At 36.0% G+C, this 20,214-nt stretch overlaps 1 protein-coding gene across 6 annotated transcripts in view; it reads right to left on the minus strand.

Annotated features, from left to right (window-relative positions):
• Positions 1–3,063: 3,063 nt before the first annotated feature.
• LOC125650096 (signal-induced proliferation-associated 1-like protein 1) overlaps positions 3,064–20,214 on the minus strand; it is a 43,105-nt gene continuing 25,954 nt past the window's right edge. For 3 of the 6 annotated variants that reach the window (XM_056167203.1, XM_056167202.1, XM_056167204.1), the window contains 12 exons: positions 19,584–19,834; positions 18,244–18,783; positions 17,112–17,353; positions 10,179–10,219; positions 9,597–9,963; positions 8,230–8,371; positions 7,928–8,084; positions 7,470–7,648; positions 6,916–7,091; positions 5,906–6,041; positions 5,675–5,768; positions 3,064–4,221 (listed from right to left, as the gene is read on the minus strand). In XM_056167203.1, the coding sequence (XP_056023178.1) occupies positions 4,078–4,221; positions 5,675–5,768; positions 5,906–6,041; positions 6,916–7,091; positions 7,470–7,648; positions 7,928–8,084; positions 8,230–8,371; positions 9,597–9,963; positions 10,179–10,219; positions 17,112–17,353; positions 18,244–18,783; positions 19,584–19,834 (2,469 nt within the window). In that variant the 3' untranslated portion in view covers positions 3,064–4,077. The remainder of the gene's footprint in view (positions 4,222–5,674; positions 5,769–5,905; positions 6,042–6,915; positions 7,092–7,469; positions 7,649–7,927; positions 8,085–8,229; positions 8,372–9,596; positions 9,964–10,178; positions 10,220–17,111; positions 17,354–18,243; positions 18,784–19,583; positions 19,835–20,214) is intronic. The other 3 variants (XM_056167205.1, XM_056167207.1, XM_056167206.1) reach the window with 3 other exon arrangements.

The raw sequence follows: 20,214 nt of genomic DNA on the forward strand, positions 1-20,214 counted from the left end.
GGGGTTCATAATAGTCTTTATTTTGACGAAATGCTTGAAAATGAAAATAACGCAGGGTGAAAAGATTCCCATATTGATTAATATCATCCAGTAAATTCACAATATTAAGATTTTCTGTCATATATTATATTCTGATTTAAGGAATGAATCTATTTTTCTATTCCTAGCGCATGATACATAAGTTTTCCTTCCATTATAAATTAGAAATAATCACTAGAAATAAGATGAGTTGTTGTTACATGTGTGATGTGCAGGTACATCTTTAAGAGGATGTCAAGGTGCAATATTTTACAGAAATCCAACATACAATAACTTCTAGGAGCTAAGCTGTACTATAATTTCCACGGAACCATACTACAACTTCCAAACCACAAACATAGAAAAGCAACAATTTTGTAACATTTATTCAATGATGAAATCATAAGATTGATTGATTGAATATTGTTATACGTCCCTCTCGAGAATATTTCACTCATGTGGAGACGTCACCACTGCCGGTGAAGGGCTGCAAAAGTTGGGCCTATGCTCGGCACTTATGGCCATTGAACAGGGAGGGATCTTTATCGTGCCACACCTGCTGTGACACGGGATCTCGGTTTTTGCGGTCCCATCCGAAGGACAGCCCCATTTAGTCACCTCCTACGACAAGCAAGGGGGTACGGAGGACCTATTCTAACCCGGATCCCCACGGGGTTAAAAAATGCAACATATAAATAAATCAAACATAACTGATGTGTCAAATTCAGAGGCAGATCCAAGATTACAGAGGGGGGGGGGGTACATATTAGCCAAAATACTCAGCCACTTTGAGTGCCAAATCTGGAGTTTTCACACACACACACACACACACATATATACAAAGCACTAAAATGACAAATGACACGAACAACCAGATTGTCAAATTTTCGGGACGACCCGTCCCTTCTTCAGGACAAACGAAAAGAATTACCTAATATATGGCCAATATTAACAGAATAATAACATATGAATACATCTAACACTACAACTACACTAATCTACAAACGTATTTACAACGCAGACTACATATTTTTAGGCTTGCCAATCAATGTTAAAAGCGGAGCGAATTAGGACATGCCTTATTCGTCCAAAGAGCTGATCCAAACTCTAAAATTTGACAATCTGGTTGTTCGTGTCGTTGGTCATTTTAGTGCTTTGTATAATATTTTGTATTTGGCCCTTGTATCCATATTGTGTATATATAAAACCATCTTAAATTCTGTGCTCAAAAGATGATCACAAGTTGGGAGTACAAGGAGCTTCACATTGTACATTCCACACACAAATGTCTACATCATCCCAACAAGTGTCCACTTTAGCCACAAGTACTTAATATCACCCTCCTGTTACCCCAGCTACAGTCAATGCAGACTAGGAAAACCCTTACGGATAAATCACTTCAAAAGAAACAGCAGTTCTGTTATTGTCATTTAGTATCTACTTTTATACTAGCGGAAAAAAGAAAAGTTTATTTTCCATAGTTATTATTGTACACGATTCATTGATGAATAGTTCATCATTGGGTTTCTTTATCATTTCATCATTACTGAATGATTTTGATGATTTTTGTTGTCTTGTCACAGACGGCGTTTGCGTGGATAACTTTAAAACAAGGATACCCTCACACCGCTTCCCGACCCGAATCAGTAGCGTGTGTGCCCACCCCTGGCTTCAGTCACTGTTCTTGCTCTCCTTAACATTGACCCCATCAAGGTGCTTATTGTCCTCTGAGGGATATTATTCCACTCTTGAATAAGGACCCGCTTGAGTTGAGCGACGTTATATACAGGACATTGACGCGCTTCCTAACCATCCTTGTCCAGCTCGTCCCACAAATGTTCGAATGGGAACAATTATGGACTGTGTGGTGGCCAATCAAATATTGGGCCAGAAAGTCACGATAACCCCTATCAACACGGGGCCTCGCGTTGCCCAACTGCAACGTAAGGTTACGTCGATGGATAATTAAGAGGAAGGACGTGTGGTCTCAAGAGCTGATCCCGATGTTACTGCTGTAAGATTGCCAACGATTAACACGGGAGATGTTTTCATGCCTTGGGATATCCCTGCCCATACCATAACAGACCCTCCCCCGAATCTGTCGCTTTCCGTTACGCAAGCGTCAGAATATCGCTCACCAAGACGCCAATAGACACGTTGTCGTCCATCTGACCTATAAAGCGTGACACGTTAGTGAACAACATGCGTCTCCAATGGGCCAAACAAAACTGATTAGGTGCACGTGCAAGCAGGCACTGCATTCAACATTAGCATCGCCTCTGTGGAAGTGGCGGACCAACATAGGGATGTCGTGGCCTTAAATGAAACGTCCACAACCGATTCCTAACCGCTCTTGGGCACACTGGCCGACCAATAGTGCCGACAATTTGGCGTGCCGTCCGAAATCGGTTACCCAATCTCCCTGTGGATCCGAGACGCCTAACTAAACAGGATGTTGTCTCATGTACACCATATTGCTGGGCTTCATGACATTGCGAATGCCCCTGCATTATCAGAGCAATGGCCCAATCCCTATCGACTTCATTGAATCGCGGGTTTCGCTTCGAAAAGAAATGCTGTGTATCTGATTTGTAATGTTCCAGTGTTCAATTTGTAATGATTTGCCAGCACATATGGTGTACATGTACCCCGGATGCACGCTTTCTCGAAAAATCTGCTGAAAACAAGCGGCGTTGAGCGGGGTCAACTGAATTTGAACTGAAGAACATTTTCACAGTGCATGGATGTAGCTCAGCGTCAAATTCAATTAAATTTCGTCCATGTGTCTAAAAGTTATATTACAAATTCCGAACTCGAGTTTCTTTTTTCCGCTAGTTCACATGAATAATTGAATTTATATAAGCATTAACTTTTACATCTCAACATGTTGCCAAACAAGGGGACAAATTTTCTGTGAAGCAAGGTTCCATTCATAATGTCATATTCCCATTTTGTACAATGTCTAGTTTTAGTAAGGAATGGTCACCCTTTCCTTCTCCGGATGTTTCTCACCACTGTAAGAGACGAATCATTCTGAAGAAAATGTATGAATATTGATAATTTAATAGAGATTTACATTATATACAAAATATAGACATATACATATAACATTTTATTAAATGAAATAAACATGGCTATAATACACAAGAAATGGTAGTTTTATGGAAGGCCACTTATGTGCCGACACGGAATGGTGTATGCAGATCATCACAAGGCAGGCTGGTTATTATATGTACAAAATGAATCAGTTAGTGAGCTGACTAGATATTCAGTACAGAAGTGCAAAGGTCCAAGTGTAAAGTACATTGTACCAGTGGTTTCACTTACAATACACCATGGTTTCACTTACAATACAATATACCAGAGGTTTCACTTATACTACAATATACCAGTGGTTTTATTTACAATATTGTATGATTAAAATTCACATGTATGGCTTAAAGTTGTACAATGAAATGTCTTGTAATTCAAGATAAATAATGCTTGTCTGAATCTCCATCACAATGTACAAATGATTTAGATTTTCATGTTTTTGCATTATGAATGGCAAAACTTGCTCCTGTGGGGAAAAAACCATGTGTTGGTAGATATATACAGTACAAACACACAAAATATCGCTTTCAGTACACAACCGCATATGAAGTTCTTTTTCCTTTTAACATGAAATCTGCGATATACAGTTTGATCACATGAATTTATCAACAACATAACGAGTATTTCATTGTAATGCTCACAGTAAACAAATGTCTAAACTATGAATACAATAACTAAAACTAATGTCAATGAAAACAATGAATATTCACAATTGAATGCACCAACATTGTAAACCCGTGTATGGGTTACCACATGATTTACATGAACACTTTTGAATTTCGTAATGCTTCAGTTCAAACACACTCTTAATCAAAATACTTTATTTCATAGTTTAAGCAGTCATGGATTTCATGAATTTAGAATCGTTATCACATTAAAATATCACTAGAATATGAGTAACACAACACTTAATTTAATAACATCACTAGCATTTTTCGAGTTATCTCCCTTTAAATAGATTGATTCCTACTGTCTATCTATAGTCTGAAAGAACCACTCGGTAAATTTCCGGAGCTGAGCCGCGGCAGTCTGGGACTCCTCCTGAAGGCGGATATTGTCTCTTCTCAGGGACTGTACCTCTACCTCCAGATCCGCATTCTCCTTCCTCTCCTGTTAACGATTAGAAGGCGTAATAACATTACAACTTGAATTATATACTGTATATCGCCTGGTATTCGCTGCAGTTTAATTTTCATTATTTTCACTTTCAACTGAAACTAATACTAAAGAAGAAAAGATTAAGAAATGAAAGAATGAATATAGCTACAAGAAATTTAATGCTGCGTCCAGTCTCCCTCTTCAGAAGCCATGAAATCAACAAGCATTCTGAGAGTATTGCAAAATGCAATACATGACCCCTATCGGTGCCCCCTATTTATTTATTTGAGGGAAGTCATTATTACAGTCCATGTATATTGGGATGAGCAAGTGGATATTATTTTTTAATACCAGGAAATATTGTAATTTTAATTTCCTGTAAATAGATGCAGCGAATCTGAAGGACTCAAATACAAATTGACATGCCTTAAATTATATAAATCTCACACAATAAAAATAAAGAGCTCTACACAGAATACAAGAATGAATTCAGTCAACCATGAGACTAAGTTCTCCAATATTTGTTAGAATAATTAAACTGTAACAAAAGTGAAGCTTAATTTGTTTCTACTCATTCAATAACTGCATAAAATATTCATATTCCAAAGCTAAGGCAAGGTAAAGTCAAGAAAACTACATTAAGCACAAAGTCCCATAAACCAGATAAAATCACTCAACTGTGACTAAACTTAAACTTGATTTGTAAACATACAGTAGAAACCATACACTCAATTTCAGCTTCCTTAAAACATGATGAAACAAGATGTGTTTGTGAAACACAAATGCCCCCGATAATGGCCAATTCCAAAGATGGCCAAGGTCAAATATCTTGGTACCAGTAGAAAGATCTTGTCACAAGAAATGCTCATGTACAATATGAAAGCTCTAATATTTACCATTTAGAAGTTATGACCTATGTAAAAAAAAAAATTAGAAGTAGGTCAAATGTCAAGGTCAAAAGGTTTAGTACCAACGGAAAGGTCTTTTCACAAGGAGTACTCATGTGAAATATCAAAACTCTATCACTTACATCACTTACTGTTAAAAAGTTATAAGCAAGGTTAAACTTTTCAAAAAGTAGGTCAAACGCCAAGGTCAAGGTCACAGGGTCAAAAATGTTGGTACCCACGGAAGGGTCTTGTCACAAGGAATACTCATGTGAAATATCAAAGCTCTATCGCTTCTGTTCAAAAGTTATTAGCAACGTTAAAGTTTCAGACAGAATGACAGACAGGACAAAAACAATATATGTCCCCCGATCTTTGATCTCGGGGGGGGGGGGGGGGGCATAAAAAGTGCAGAAAACCAAGTGAGACTGACTGACTGACAGAGGAATAACCACTACCAAGAGGAACTAGTCCCCGAGTCTGAACTGCAAAAAGGTCGAGATAATTTTTAACACTGGTATATTGATAAATAGAATGAAATTTTTACAAGAAACACATAGTCAACACTGACTGCCCACCTTATCAAGGTCCACCTCTAACTGTTCCACTTTGGCTTCCAGTTCCTGAATTCTCTGCTGTGGATTGGAAACTGTAGACCGCCATACTGAACTCCTGTCAATGCAAGGTCAAAATTTACAGACAGAGCATTTCTCTCGATCTCAAATAAAAATAAATAAATAAATGAATCAATAAAAAAATCTTAAAATATTTTATGAATATCAGTAGTGTGTTGGAAATGACTTCCTTACCCCTGTGTCTGACTTGTTGGGGGTTTGGTGCAACTGGTGTTTGGTTTGCTGCCCATTGGTTTCACAGGCTCAGGAGGTAGGGCTCTGTCTTTGGGATCCCGTACTGAGGAATTCTGGGACTTGGATCCATCTGTACCTAAGTAAAGAAAAATGACACAAGACATACTATACTGTGTTAAAAAGTGTAAGAGTATGGAGTTGGACTGCTTCACTCGTATGGAGTTGACTGTTGGCAGAGAACACTGGAGAATTAAAACATATATACACTGTGATGACAGCTTTGCAAATATTGATTTTTTTTTGCACTGAAAGGGAAATGTACTTTGCTGTCTGCATCCAGTGGAGAGACACAGTAGCTTACAGACATGAAACAAGAAAGCCATTTTCTATTAAGTTTTTGTTTAAAAAGATTTGAAAGTCATATCACCAAAATGAAGAAACTCTACAATCATGTAGCACACAAGTAACATCTTACCCTTTTTGGCAGACATGACTACCTTTGTCTACATCTGTATGTAGTTTACCTGGGTATTGATTATTTTATTAACTCCTCTTATATCCTCTGCATCATAAACAAGCAACACACCTGAGACATCAATGATGCAGATAGATATCTCCTTGTCAACACATGATATGAAAATGATCTACAGATACTACTTTGTCTGCACTGAAATGAAGCCCGGAATAACCAATGGTTGACAATGTAGGACAGGTGCTTTATTGTAAAGGTGTGAATTTACCCAAACATAGGGAGAGATGACTGGATTGAAAAATATTGTACAAAGAAATCATATCTGTCCACCATATTTTGCAGTGAACACAAAAGCTTTCATTGTCACTCAGTTATTCAATAAAAAGCCAGAAATTTCTGATTAGTTATCAAACATTCCTGTTATATTACAGATGTACTGGAAAAGTGATGGTTAGTGCTTTCCTCACTTTGAAGTATGTGTGATTGGAACTGATCAAAGCACACAAGATTAATACTGACAAAAAGAAACTGTCCTTACTTTCTATGGCCTTTGTGGCTACATTGACTAAGTTGGACCAGTCCAGACTCGCTGCCGACTCCGGGAGGGGGACTGGATTCTGCTGGGTCTTTGGCTGGGAGGCTGCAGCATTACGACTCAACACCTGACGAGCTTTAGCTGCCATTGCACTGTCCAGCATTGCACGAGGCGACAACCTGAAATGTTAAAATCACAAGCATGACAAAAACTTGAAATAGTATCATTACAAACAAGAAACACTGATCAAACATGAAATCAGTTAAAGCCAAGATGAAAATTACATTTTTCCAAGAGGGAATTTTTGTGCAGCTTTTTATGAATTTTTTTTATCTTCTGTGAGGTTCAAATTAGTTTGTTGGAGAAATTCTAAACTACATTTGAAAGTTTACAGCTTATTCTGGTATCCTTTTTCAACATTGACATCAATTATTGATTGTATATTGTTTGCCGAGTGTGGTTACACTGCTAACATTTGAATGTGCAAAGTTTAACATTTGATTCCTGGGCCTGCCCAACTTCATCAGAAAAGGAGTGTACTTGGTCTTTCAACTAACCTTGCATCTCCAAGCACCTCCTTGGGCAGGGCAGGGACGGGAGGGGCTGTGGAGAAAATGAGGTCGGCCACCATGGCATCCCGGGTGGGAGAAATAGTGGCACCTTTCTGACTGTGGAGGCTCTCATCTGACATTGTCCTCTTCAGGTAAAACGATGGTCTTTCCGTAGAAGTGTTCTGCTGAAATTCAGTCACACCAACTTAAGGCATGTTTTATAGTGAGTAATATCTTATCAAGGTAAGGCTGGGTGAATACCACAGGGATGATAAAATGTCTAATGACTTGAATATTTTTTCATCCATCCACCTGTGCTGTGTCATCACTTTTATCATAGTTTATCATGGTGTAATAACATATTACAAATGATATGCCGGTATAGGCAATGAACAAACACCACATTATTAAAGTTAGCATTCTGTGCATGAAGTGAAAATCTGAAGTTCTGTCCATAAACTTACAAGGATTCCTCTGAGGTCACTGTTTTTGATGTCCATATCAATTAGGCGTTTGAGGTCCTCCTGAAGTTCATTGGACTGAGTCTTGGAGTGTTTACCATGTACTCCAGGACGAAGACGAGTATTTAACGACTCCTCTGATGACATCCCACTTAGATTCCTAAAGCACCAGATTTTAAAATGTAGTACACAAGTTTTAATTTTGAATTATATTGCAACATCACAATAAGAATTGGAAATAGACACTTTACGTTTGTATAAAAATTGGAGCCTTTTTTTTGGTGTTTCAAATAGAGCTGTCATACCTTTGAGATGATCTGGGACTGCCATTTTCACTGCTGAGAGGGGAGATCTCGGACAGGTGAGTTCTTCTGTGACCCCCCGGCCGACCTTTGCTGTTTGTTGAGGTAGGATCTGCTCTTTTCTTACCAACATTGGTTAAATCATCTGGATTCAAGAAGAAGAACACTACATGTAATAATAACTAGACATGTTGGAATGACACAAATGCTCCCACTGGTAGCCACATAAATAGGTAGCCAATAAATCATCATGTCAAATGGAGCAAAAGTCAACTTTGGTCTGCAACTCAGTTTGATGAACTACACTAAAGGTTAATAGTCATAAGTATGTGGGAAAAGTCTGAAAAACTACATTTCAACAAGTTTTCAATTCCACAGACCCTAAGTCTGCTGAAAGTAACTCAACTGAAATGAAACTCAACAACTAAATACTTGTAATCAACTCAATACATACATCTGCAAGCATAGGGAAAACAGTCAAGGAAAACTGAATTTACAGAAAATATCAAAGGAAGAGCAGTAACTCTGTCAACTGAATCCAAACTTCATTAAATTTGATCGATAACTCATAAACTTGTATCTTCAGCTCAACATCTGCAAGCATTGTGAAGAAAACAATTTTTAAAAATGATGTAATGAGAGACAAACAGAAATAAACTAAATGACCTGGCCATATCATAATGGGGGTGTAAAAATCTCTGAAAGTTCATTTACCAATCTAATTAAAATCAGATCTTCTCTAACCATTACACTGGAGAAGGATCTGACAGCATTGCATTTGAGGTCAAATTATTGACCCCAGTCTCATGAATAATTCAATAAATATTTGACCAATAACAATAGCTTGACAAAGAACCAAGGACCAATCAGGAATTATTTTACTGAAGCATATTTGGATTGTAGGCATTGATCCATGAAAAGTTTAAATGAATTCCAAATATCAGCATCAAAGAATCTTAGATACTGTACATCAATTACTGCTAAAATATACTTTTTGTGGCATTCTAACATCACTCATAGCCACCGCCATCTTCTTTGATTATTCTCCCGTGCTTCTCAGTTTCGATATAACAGCAAAATTTTCATGTTAGTGAAAGCTGTCATTTGATTGGTCAAGTGTGAAAGGTGAAATAACATGACCTCAAAAGCAATGCTGTCAGAATCATCTCCAGTGTAACGGTTAGAGGAGATCTGATTTTAATTAGATTGGTCCATTTACATAAATTACCAATATAATGAAGTAGACCTATAACCAAATAATTAAGATCTATGTTAAGTGAAACTGATTGAATACATTCCAAAAGAAAAAAAGAAGTAATCAATTGCTGTCCTTTAAATGAAACTGCTGATATTTACTGTAACAGCCTTACCTCTGGAGCTGTTGCTATGGTAACTTGGGTCACTGTAACCTCGTTGTCCTGGCAACGCTCCTGAGTTGTGAGATGATCCACTCGAGAATGAAGTGTCACTAAGATTCACACTAGAATTAGTACTCCTAACAGTACCTTCCTGACCCTGGCTCAATAGATACTTAGAGTTCTGAGTCTGTTTCATTAATTCCAGTGATATATTGCCATGTTGTACGGCAGAATAATCTCCCCCTGGAGCAGAGTATTTCCGTGAGAAGTTACTAGACTGTAACGAAGACATGCCTGATGGAACACTATCAGACCCATGAATAGAACTCCCATAGGAACCCGAGTCACCACTGGAATTCGCAGGATCCTGTCTCCTGATCTATATATCAAAGGAAAGTCAATCATGACACCAGCATTTAATAAAATGATTGCACAAATGATTTCAAAGATGATACCACAGATGTAGATTGTATTTCTATCTATAATAACTGGTATCTATAATAACTGCTATCAAAAATTCAGAGTGTGTAAAATATTTCAGGGAGTAGTTGGTAGAACACTTAGCCATCTGTTTTTTTCATCACCAAACCTTACCTGATTGTATGTGGTGCGTGTGCTTGTCCACGGTCTAGGAGCTGTAAAACAGAAGTGCAAATTACATTATACATGCTGTTTTGTTGGCAGCAGCAGTGGGAACTGATCCTGTATATATTTGAAAACATGTTGTATTTACATAACATTTAATTATTGTAAGTCACCCACATACCACAACATAATTACTACCGCTTTTCCAAATAGAATAGTACAGCACATTGTAATCTACCTTCAGCAATGTCCAAATACTGCTCAATGATATTCTTTCAATGGTTTTCAATAACAGATTCTTAACTCTAAACACAACCACTATACATGTTAGAGAACACAAAATGGAGGGTTATTTCTCCAGGTTTGGCTAGATAAGAAAAACAGAAATTACCTGCTTCATGAAACATAATCCACTACAGAAATACCCTGAGTCAGGTTCTTAACTGTTAATGTCTTATCATAAAAACAAAGCTAGAAATGGTGATATCTTCATTAACCCAAACACAGCTTTTGGCACATTATAAACCTAGCTGACTACTGTATTACAAAATAAAAACAGCCTTTAAAAATGTCTGGCATGCACTGACAGCCAGACATTTGATTTATGAAACTGTCAAGAACACAGGTCTGAATTTTCATACATAAATATTAAAATGTATTTGTTCCTAATTCTTGTCCTAATCATTGTGATGAACCTTATTATCTTACCTACATTAACACTGAGACAATACATATGATCCCATTCTGTGTATCATGCTGTTCACAGGTGTTAACATGATACATGCAGCTTAACAAAATTAATTAAATCTCATCAATCAATACTGAAATCAAGAAACTTTTAACACAACAAACACACACTTCAACTTAAACCACATTTGCTCTGAGGTACAAAAAGAAAAAAAAATACTACACAAGTTTTCAATTATATCTAAAATAACTTTGAAAGTTTTTAATTTTCTGTCCATAAAAAAGCAGTAAATGCCAGACTTTTTAATTTCCCGGGGCTGATCTGAAACAGTTCTATCTGCCTCATCAAACCAAGATTTTTAGAGCAGAAAAAGTTTCTAACTAACATGTTCTCTCATATCTCAATAATAATAATAATAATAAAAGTAATATATACTCAATGTAATCATAAAATCTGCATGGGCCATTTAAACTTACCAATCAATCACTTGAGAAAAAAAAGTTTAAATCTTTTCAATAAATCAGACAGCGAGTCAAGCCATAGGCATGTTGAGGTATCTACATGTATATGTGTAATTTCTTCAGATTTATACAAAAATGTATAATCTCTATCAAATGTGTCACTCATTTACAGCTTAATCGTATAAGCTTTGATGTGATGAAATGCACAAGTTATAAGTCCATAGGGACTTTAAAATGCAGTTTTGAATTCTAATGGATAGTCTTCAATGGTTATATCATAAAATAAAAATTAGAATTATCCTAAGGGGACCATTACTCTCTCACAGGGCTCATTCAAACTTTGTCATATTCAAAGTACTGCTTCTTTTCAAACAATTATTTGTATTAACTTGTAAAAAATATGCACTATAAAGTAAAGGATTAAATGCCTATAATTTTCACCTCAAATAGAAGACATTGGGTAAACCTTTAAAGGTCACAAGGAACCTTAGAGTTGAATAATATATTTTAACACTGCTAAGATACAACTTCAACTCCAATTACAAACATTTCTTCATATGAACTTGAAAATGTCTAGTTAATTTGACAGGTCACCAAGAATGAAGATTTTACTTTGTATAATTTACAACATATGTTTTGAATAGATAGACAGTGTGTCCCCAGATCCTCAATTAATATCATCTGTATTAAGAAAAGCAAATAAAAAATGGATTTGATCTGAAAGTACAGTGGAACCCCGTTATTACGTTTTCCATTTTGTCACGATAAAATAACGTAATACCGGGGGCAACGTAATAAACGTTCCCAGTGAAATCCGTTAAAAATATCGTTTGGAAATTGTATATTGTCCGTTGGTACTCCGTGAAGGGGTGTGTGAATATATCTTTACTGTTTCTTTGTTTAAAAGGCTATGATACTTTGTTTTATTTACATCTTATCTTTAATGTCCATAATTCTTCATGTTCTTATCCCTTTTCTTTATTTCTGGTGTAGGATACATAAGAATGTTTTGATAAACGTTGCTTTTCTGCATTCGTTTGGACCGCCATTTTGTTCAACTTTAAAACCATCATGTAAATTTCTCTCAATGACTCGTTCCGGTTCGTATTCAACATTCGTATTAAAAAAATAACAAAACATCGTTATTATAAAGTTCGCTAATTACACAATACACAACGCAATAAAAAAAAAAATCCCATCCAAAAAACAACAAAACTATAGACACAAAACACACACGATACCCAACACTTACACACTTTTCTCACCAACGATAAACACGGAGAACAATTTAAGCGCAATCCACATTAAAAAAATATAATGATGCATGAAGATTTCATTTACAACGCGCGCATCAGGGGATTTTAGAATATTCACAGAGGTAAATGCCGTGCACGAATCGGCCGATAACACAGGACAGTTTGATTGGTGTATGTATGGACGATATTTACGAACACCCAAGCTGCATGTCCAAACAACGGACAATTTTTTAATTGAACACCATTAGTCACCTATGTCCAAGAAGTTACCCTAGCGGTTTTAACATTGCTACGATAAATCTTGTCTTTCATGTTTGGTACCAAAGCTGTCCGTAAATAGAGTTTTAATAGCGAAGGTAATCACACTATGCTGAACACGCAGGTAGTTGAGAAATTATTTATTTGATTATCAAAATATGAAAAATGAAGTAAATTTCATAGAGTACAATTTCTAAATAAACATTATTTAATTGTTTATCACTGGCTTCGATACGGGGTATTCACCTGTATTGATGTCGCTAGATCTATCAAAGCGTGATCAGTCAAGCGTCTCTAATCCCCAAACAGACCAGGAAATTTACGTGGTGACTGCCTCAGGCAGTCAAGGTGTGAATGGCTTATTATTTTGAGAATCACTATTGAATAATTAGGGGTTTATTACGTTTTCGTCGGAATTTTTGCAACGTAATACCGAGTCCCAGCATCTTAGGACAACGTAATAACGAGGTCTATTTTATATAGGTTTATTAACAAATGGTTTTGTGCTTCGAAATTCCAACGTAATATGCGGACTAACATATTAAAGGGGGAACGTAATAACGGGGTTCCACTGTATAAGCTTAGTTCAGGTTACAAAAGGACTCTAGGTCACCCTAAGTCAGTAGCAAGATATATATGATTCATGATCTATTAGGGATAATTTCACCAAAAACTGACCACTGACCAAATAGTGGTCTGACAAAAATTAATATAGATATATAACCCAATATAGATTTTTAATTCCATTTTTCAAAACCAGAAATCTCTTAAACTCATTCTCCTTGACATTACCATAAATCAAAAGCATTCAGTTGCTCTCTACTAAAGACATCTGCAATTTCAAATTTTACCAAAAACTCATTTGTCTAATACTAAACATGTGACATTCACAAGTCCATACCTTCAACTGTTTTGATTCCCATTAATTTTGATCAATATTGAGATCTGGCCTCAGATGGACAAAACAGTGAACGCATTCTCCCCAGGAATTTTTCCAGGAATCATAAAAATTACCAGACAACTGTACTTGCCTACATCACAAAGATGACAAGACTATCTTTAGCATTTGGAGATCATTGCCTTTGGGAAGCTGGTGCATTTACAGCTCTGTGCTATAAATTCATTACAAAATAAAGCCCTCATCTTTAAATGAAATCTTCCACCAGCTATAGGCTAGGATTTCGTGGATATTTACAGCAACTGACCACATTCAAAAATATATCTGCATCATCCACAAAAACAAGAACTTTATTTCTATTTTGCTATGGTTCAGAATATACAGCCAATCATTTCTCTATACAGTTATTAATTAGGTCACTTTGTGACGTCATGGCAGCTTCTAAAACGGCGTACATGTTTTTTCCTTATGAACAAGGTGAGATTGTTTTGTCTACTATTTTGAAAGATATTTCGAGTATTTAGTTTTAACAGATTATATCAATGTGTTGTAATTATCTGTTGGAGGAGGGTCAACTTGTCTGTGCATTGTCATGATTGTTTATAGGTGTATCAATTTCGGTACGCAGATAATTGTTTTTTTGTTGAATGTCAAACATCAGATCCTTCAGTCATTTGTTTGTATCACACACAATAATTAACTTTTATGATAGCGAAATAAAATTATAAGTTATTGATTTCTTTGTTGCATTAGCAATGCATGAAGTGTAAAAACAGTAGGTAGAATTGCAGAAAAGTCATACAATAGGTCTACATTTTTAAACTGCTATTTTAAGACAATAACCTATTTATTCATTATTTTGTGGAAATTAAATATGTATCACTGTTTTGATCACCTATTGATTAATCGGTATATACAGGAGAATAATGGATGCAGAATTTCTTTGATCTCTTTAACTGTGATAGAATGGAGAATAATGGGCGTGGCAGTTAATAACTGTGGTAGAATTACACACAAAAAAACTAACACTCACGCTTTTCTTCTTCTTCAAATTTCAGTGCATTTTGTGCAAGAATCACGATGCAATTCCTTGGTTTTTCAAAATGACATAAAACCAAACTCATGTCATAAGCATGTTTTGCCACCAGTTTGGTGTTTTGATATAAAATTGCAATTTATCGCATAGTTTTTCATTTAGAAAACATTCAACCCAGGTTTATCTTTTCACTACACAGCAAAATTTCGTTTGTATAAATTCGCACTATATATTTCCTGAAAGAATTTATATAAAAAAAAAAAAAAAAAAAGAAAAAAAAAAAGCATTTTAACTAAATTGGAATAAAATTTAGAAAATGCTATGCGCACCAAATGATGTAATTATCAGACACAAATACACGAATCAATACTTCGCCATGAATTGCATCCCTTTGCTGGGTCAGCCAAATGTCAATTGGTGAAAAGCCCAGTTTTCCTTCTTCACCTTACCACATGTAAGAGGTTACTATTGTGAATTAAAGCTAATCATTAAATTTTCATACAAATTAATGGGTTTTATTGTAGCTGACTGCAACTGATGGAAATATAACAAATGTCAAAGCTATACATGTAGATCAGAAAGTTACAATGGCCAATGTAGGGAAATACAATTTTTTTTTCACCAGATGGTGGGCAAGGGACGTAACTTGCGCAAAGTGTTGATATGTATACCCTGTGTTATTGTATTAAACATCCACCTCTTTTATGAAATAAAACAATTAGTTTTAAAAATTTGAGTTTTGCATTATCACATCTAGTCATTTCACTCTGATCTTATGCCTTGAGCAGCAATTACATTATTTAAAAATACAAAATAGAATAACTTTATTTAAAATATCTAACTGAAAATATATTTGCAAGAAAACTGTCAACACTGACACTGTTGTACCTACATAAATATGGAAACCAAAGGGCCTCAAATGGCAATCTATGGAAACAGGCAAACTTACTGAAGCTGTAAGTTCTCAGTTCAAATGGGGCTTTCATAAATGTTTGAAGGTATAAGTGTAAAGAGAAAATATGTTTAATAGGAATTCATGAGGCAGCTATGTAAAAATATGGACATAAAACCAGTATCATGTGCAGAAAAAGCTGCACAGTAAATCAAGCAGTTTCGTAGCGGGTGGATCTATAGCTCTTTAGTCTATTTCAGCATTTTTCCCAGAGAGCTACAGATGTACTACAGTTCTGCAGCAGAAAATTGCTAACTTTATCTGCTCATGTATGAAAAATGGAATTGCCATTACTTTGTGTATAGACCATAATTAAAAAAAAAAAAAAATTATTACTAAAACTAGAATTTTATAATTTAAAAATCAATATATGCACCCAGGGGTGCATAAGCCGAGTTGCATGGGATACATTGTCAAGTCAGGAATGATGTGGCATATTTATAATTGTGAAGAACTAATTTCAGTTTTAAACTTTTCAAGTTACTGTCCAGAAACCATATTTGTCTGAAGTTTTCAATCTATTTTTGGTCACTGTGACCTTGACCTTTGACCTTTTTTTTCTCCAAAATCAATAGGGGCCTTGCTTTGCTGGTATCCAACAATATAACCAAGTTTCATTTGATTCAAATTAAAAATTTTCAAGTTATTCTCCGGAAACTAATTTTTTTGGGGGAATTTTAAATCTATTTTCGGTCACTGTGACCTTGACCTTTGACCCATTTTCTCCAAAATCAATAGAGGTCTTCCTTACCTGGTACATAACAATATCTTTAAGTATCATTTGATTCAGATTTAAACTTTCTGAGTTATCATCCGGAAACCAAATATTTCTGAAAATTTCATTCTATATTCGGTCACTGTGACCTTGACCTTTTTTCTCCAAAATCAATAGGGGTCTTCCTTACCTGGTACCCAACAATATATCAAAGTTTCATTTGATTCGGATTTAAACTTTCTGAGTTATCATCCGGAAACCAAATTTTTCTGAAATTTTCATTCTATATTCGGTCACTGTGACCTTGACCTTTGACCTTTTTTCTCCAAAATCAATAGGGGTCTTCCTTACCTGGTACCCAACAATATATCAAAGTTTCATTTGATTAGATTGTAAACTTTTTGAGTTATCATCCGGAAACCAATTGTTGACGCCCAACCGCCCGCCCGCCAACACGCCCGCCCGCATCACTAAACCAATAGCCGAGTACAACTTTGTTGCAACTCGGCTAAAAATGTTTGTTCACAGAGTTTATACATTGAGCAATGCAACAATAATCAAACTGTTGGGAATTTTCTCTCAAGTCCCCCCCCCTCTCCCCCCCTCATGCTCCCACAGTGTGCCTTTTCATTTGTATGTTTTGATGAAATCTACCAATCAATTACCGGTATTCCCTACCTCCACTAAGATACTGGTAGTCTCCACTGTCCCGCGAGCCTGACCTCTCATGCTTCCCGTCCTCTGACCTCAGAGTATCGGTATGTCGAGAACTGTATCCTTCATCATAAGGACCACCAGTTTTAGTAAACAGGGATGAATCTGTGAAGGCATGATGGAGCCCTGCTCCTCTCTGAAGACTGGATGTTGTAATGGGACGATAACCAGGCAAGAGGTTCTTCACTGGAGAATGTCTGTCACCCCTAACACAAGGATAAAATCACAAAATTAGTCATGGTAGTTGTTAAATTGGAAAGAATTTATTTCAGTTTATTTGATATACTTGATCTCTGATCTCATAAATGAATTTTTTCATCAAGTTCATTTTCACTGGGTTTTTTAACCGATTGAACGACTGAAGGTATACATAAAGTAGTAGACATTGGATGAATTGAGTACTATATCTGTGGTATAAATACACTGGACTGACAGAGTGTGAAGTCAGTAATTCTTAGTCATATTAAATTGTTCAATGTTAGCTGTATCATGCCTGGAATTAAGGTAGCTGTTCTCAGACAAGGAAATATACAGAAGTACAAATTTAATCAGGACCAGAATGAAGTATTTCAAAAACATACACCTCTCTGTAATTCAAATTCAATTCGAATCATCCTTACCCATTTAAAGATGCACATTCATAATATTTGCAAGAACTAATTTCAAAGAGCAAAAGAGTTTCCCCACCTACACAATTAATAGCTTTAAAAAGTTCATATATACAGTTTAATACTGAACAAAATAAACCTAGAAGCCATTTCCACCATCTAACACCTGAACTCAGTTCATATCTACTCTAATACAAAGTAAACATTTACTTTAACAAAATATGCATTCAGAGAACATAATAAAGCATTCAATAAATGAAAAAATGAATGGAAATGAAGAGCACATGAAGTAACTTCAGCCGACATTGGAAATGAAAGAGACTGTAAAATAATAAGAAATGCTGCAAAAGGATATTCTGAAATATAGACCCATGATTCAAAATTTCAAGTGCAAATTAAAACATTATTAAAGCATGCAAATTAATAAACATGCAGAATTTTAAGACCCACAGCCACTAAGCAGACAGAGCATGCAGATATACTGGTACCTAGTGGGGGCTGAAGGCTTTCTGTGGTGAGGGAGGGTCTGAGACCCCCTCTGACTTGGGGATTCTGCTGAGGGGGGCTCCTTCTGGGTGGGACTTGTGGCAAACTCACTGGAACTGGATGACAGTCTTGAATCTCGGATGTCTAGTCTCAGACTTGAGTTAGAGGTCAGCGAGTCACGCAGATGGAATGACTGCTCACTCGAGCTGCTGGATAACTGAGATGGCTGCTCATCAGGAGAGTACAAGTTCTCATTGGAGCCAGAAAAAATGCTGGCAAACTCGGTTCGTAAAAACTCCATGCTCAACATCTCTGTGGAAATGTTGAGGTCTGTCTGATGTCTTTGGTGTGCATACTCGGAGGAATCCGAGGACGTCTTACACAGACTGTGGTGGGAGCCATTTAAGAAGTTAAGTGGGACCGATTTTTGTCCCATCAGAGCCTCTTTTTGTCTCTGTTGCACATTTTGTGTGGCCTTGCAGGCGGCCTTGAGGGTATTTAATGACGTGTATCGGCAGTTAGTGAGTAATGTGGTGACACCCCTGCCAAAAGCAATCAATACCAAATACACAACCCAGTGCATACAGATTCCATAGCATGTAAAAATATCTGTACAGAGAGGTCTCTGTCAACAACAGTACTCTCAGTTGAAAATAAAAAGCACTCAAACAACACATTTATACAGAAATTTGATGACTGAAAATACATGGTAATGGTTAATGACGATTTCATGATTACATGTATATGACTTGAGTACAAGCATGCATTTTGAACAATGTTGATGGATGACACGATTTTTTAATGATAAGATAAATGTACACATGAACAAAGGATAGTAGAAGACATAAAACTATTATGATAATAAATAAAATACATATCTCTACTCTACATAAGAAAATGTATTGTGCATCTGTTAATGTTTTTCATGTCAAAAAGAAACAGCAATTACTAGAAAATGATAAGTTTTTGAAATGATACAAAGATGATTGATATGAATTCTAGCTATACTACAAGTAACAGATAAATATGAAGGGGAAATTATTTTTCTTTTTAAAAATAAGAAGTTTAAAAATGAGTAGACCTGGATTATATAAGAAATTTTATCATATCTTCACATCAACAAGTTCAGCCACACCCACTTCCCCACCTGAATGTTATTTTCATACATGTATTTTAGATTGTATATTGTACATAATACAACTTATATATTTAGCAAGGTTATATACCCTTTAGTACCAGGTACCTATCAATATGCATTAATGATAAAGTTATCCTATTCAAACACTGTCAGTGGGACTCAGCAAAACCATAATATTGACTGACTGTTTCTCTACTACTGTACCTTGGCGTTCCATCTGCCATTGGTGATATCAATGTCACTTTCACTGTCTGTGAGGTTCTCAACAGATCCACCATATCCTCATGGCTAAGATTGGTGGATGCCACCTTACAGATCTCCACAAGACGACTTCCCTTCAGCAGTCCCACCTCATGAGCAAAGCTGTTATTCTCAACATCAGTCACAATGGCATCAGCATTAATGTGGAACCCGAGCTGACCAAGGCCATTTCTCTTCAGGGTTTTTTCCTCAGTCTTAAAAAAAAAATAGTAGACATCATTGTTAAAGTAAACACTGGTGTTTTTTGCTTCATTAAAGGTACAATGCTCCAATTTTCATGTTGGATTTTAATAAAGATATCATATCAAGGTATTCTATGAATGAGATGAAACAAAAAACTCTTGTTACATATGCATACAAAAATTTACGGCTGTTGAGATATCAATGAAAATAGTTTTAAATGACAGTTGGTCTTTTTGAATATTTTCTATCCGAAACAAGCCAAGTGCTGACCACATGACTGTCTTATTAGCATACCACGTGCTTTTCCCCAGTAATTACTGGGTCTGTACATATCTAACTACCCTTTAGTGTTTTACACGATAAAGCATAATGAATTTAGCCTGATATGTCC

This window comes from Ostrea edulis, chromosome 5, assembly GCF_947568905.1.
Source record: "Ostrea edulis chromosome 5, xbOstEdul1.1, whole genome shotgun sequence".
Classification (NCBI taxonomy): Eukaryota; Metazoa; Mollusca; class Bivalvia; order Ostreida; family Ostreidae; genus Ostrea; species Ostrea edulis.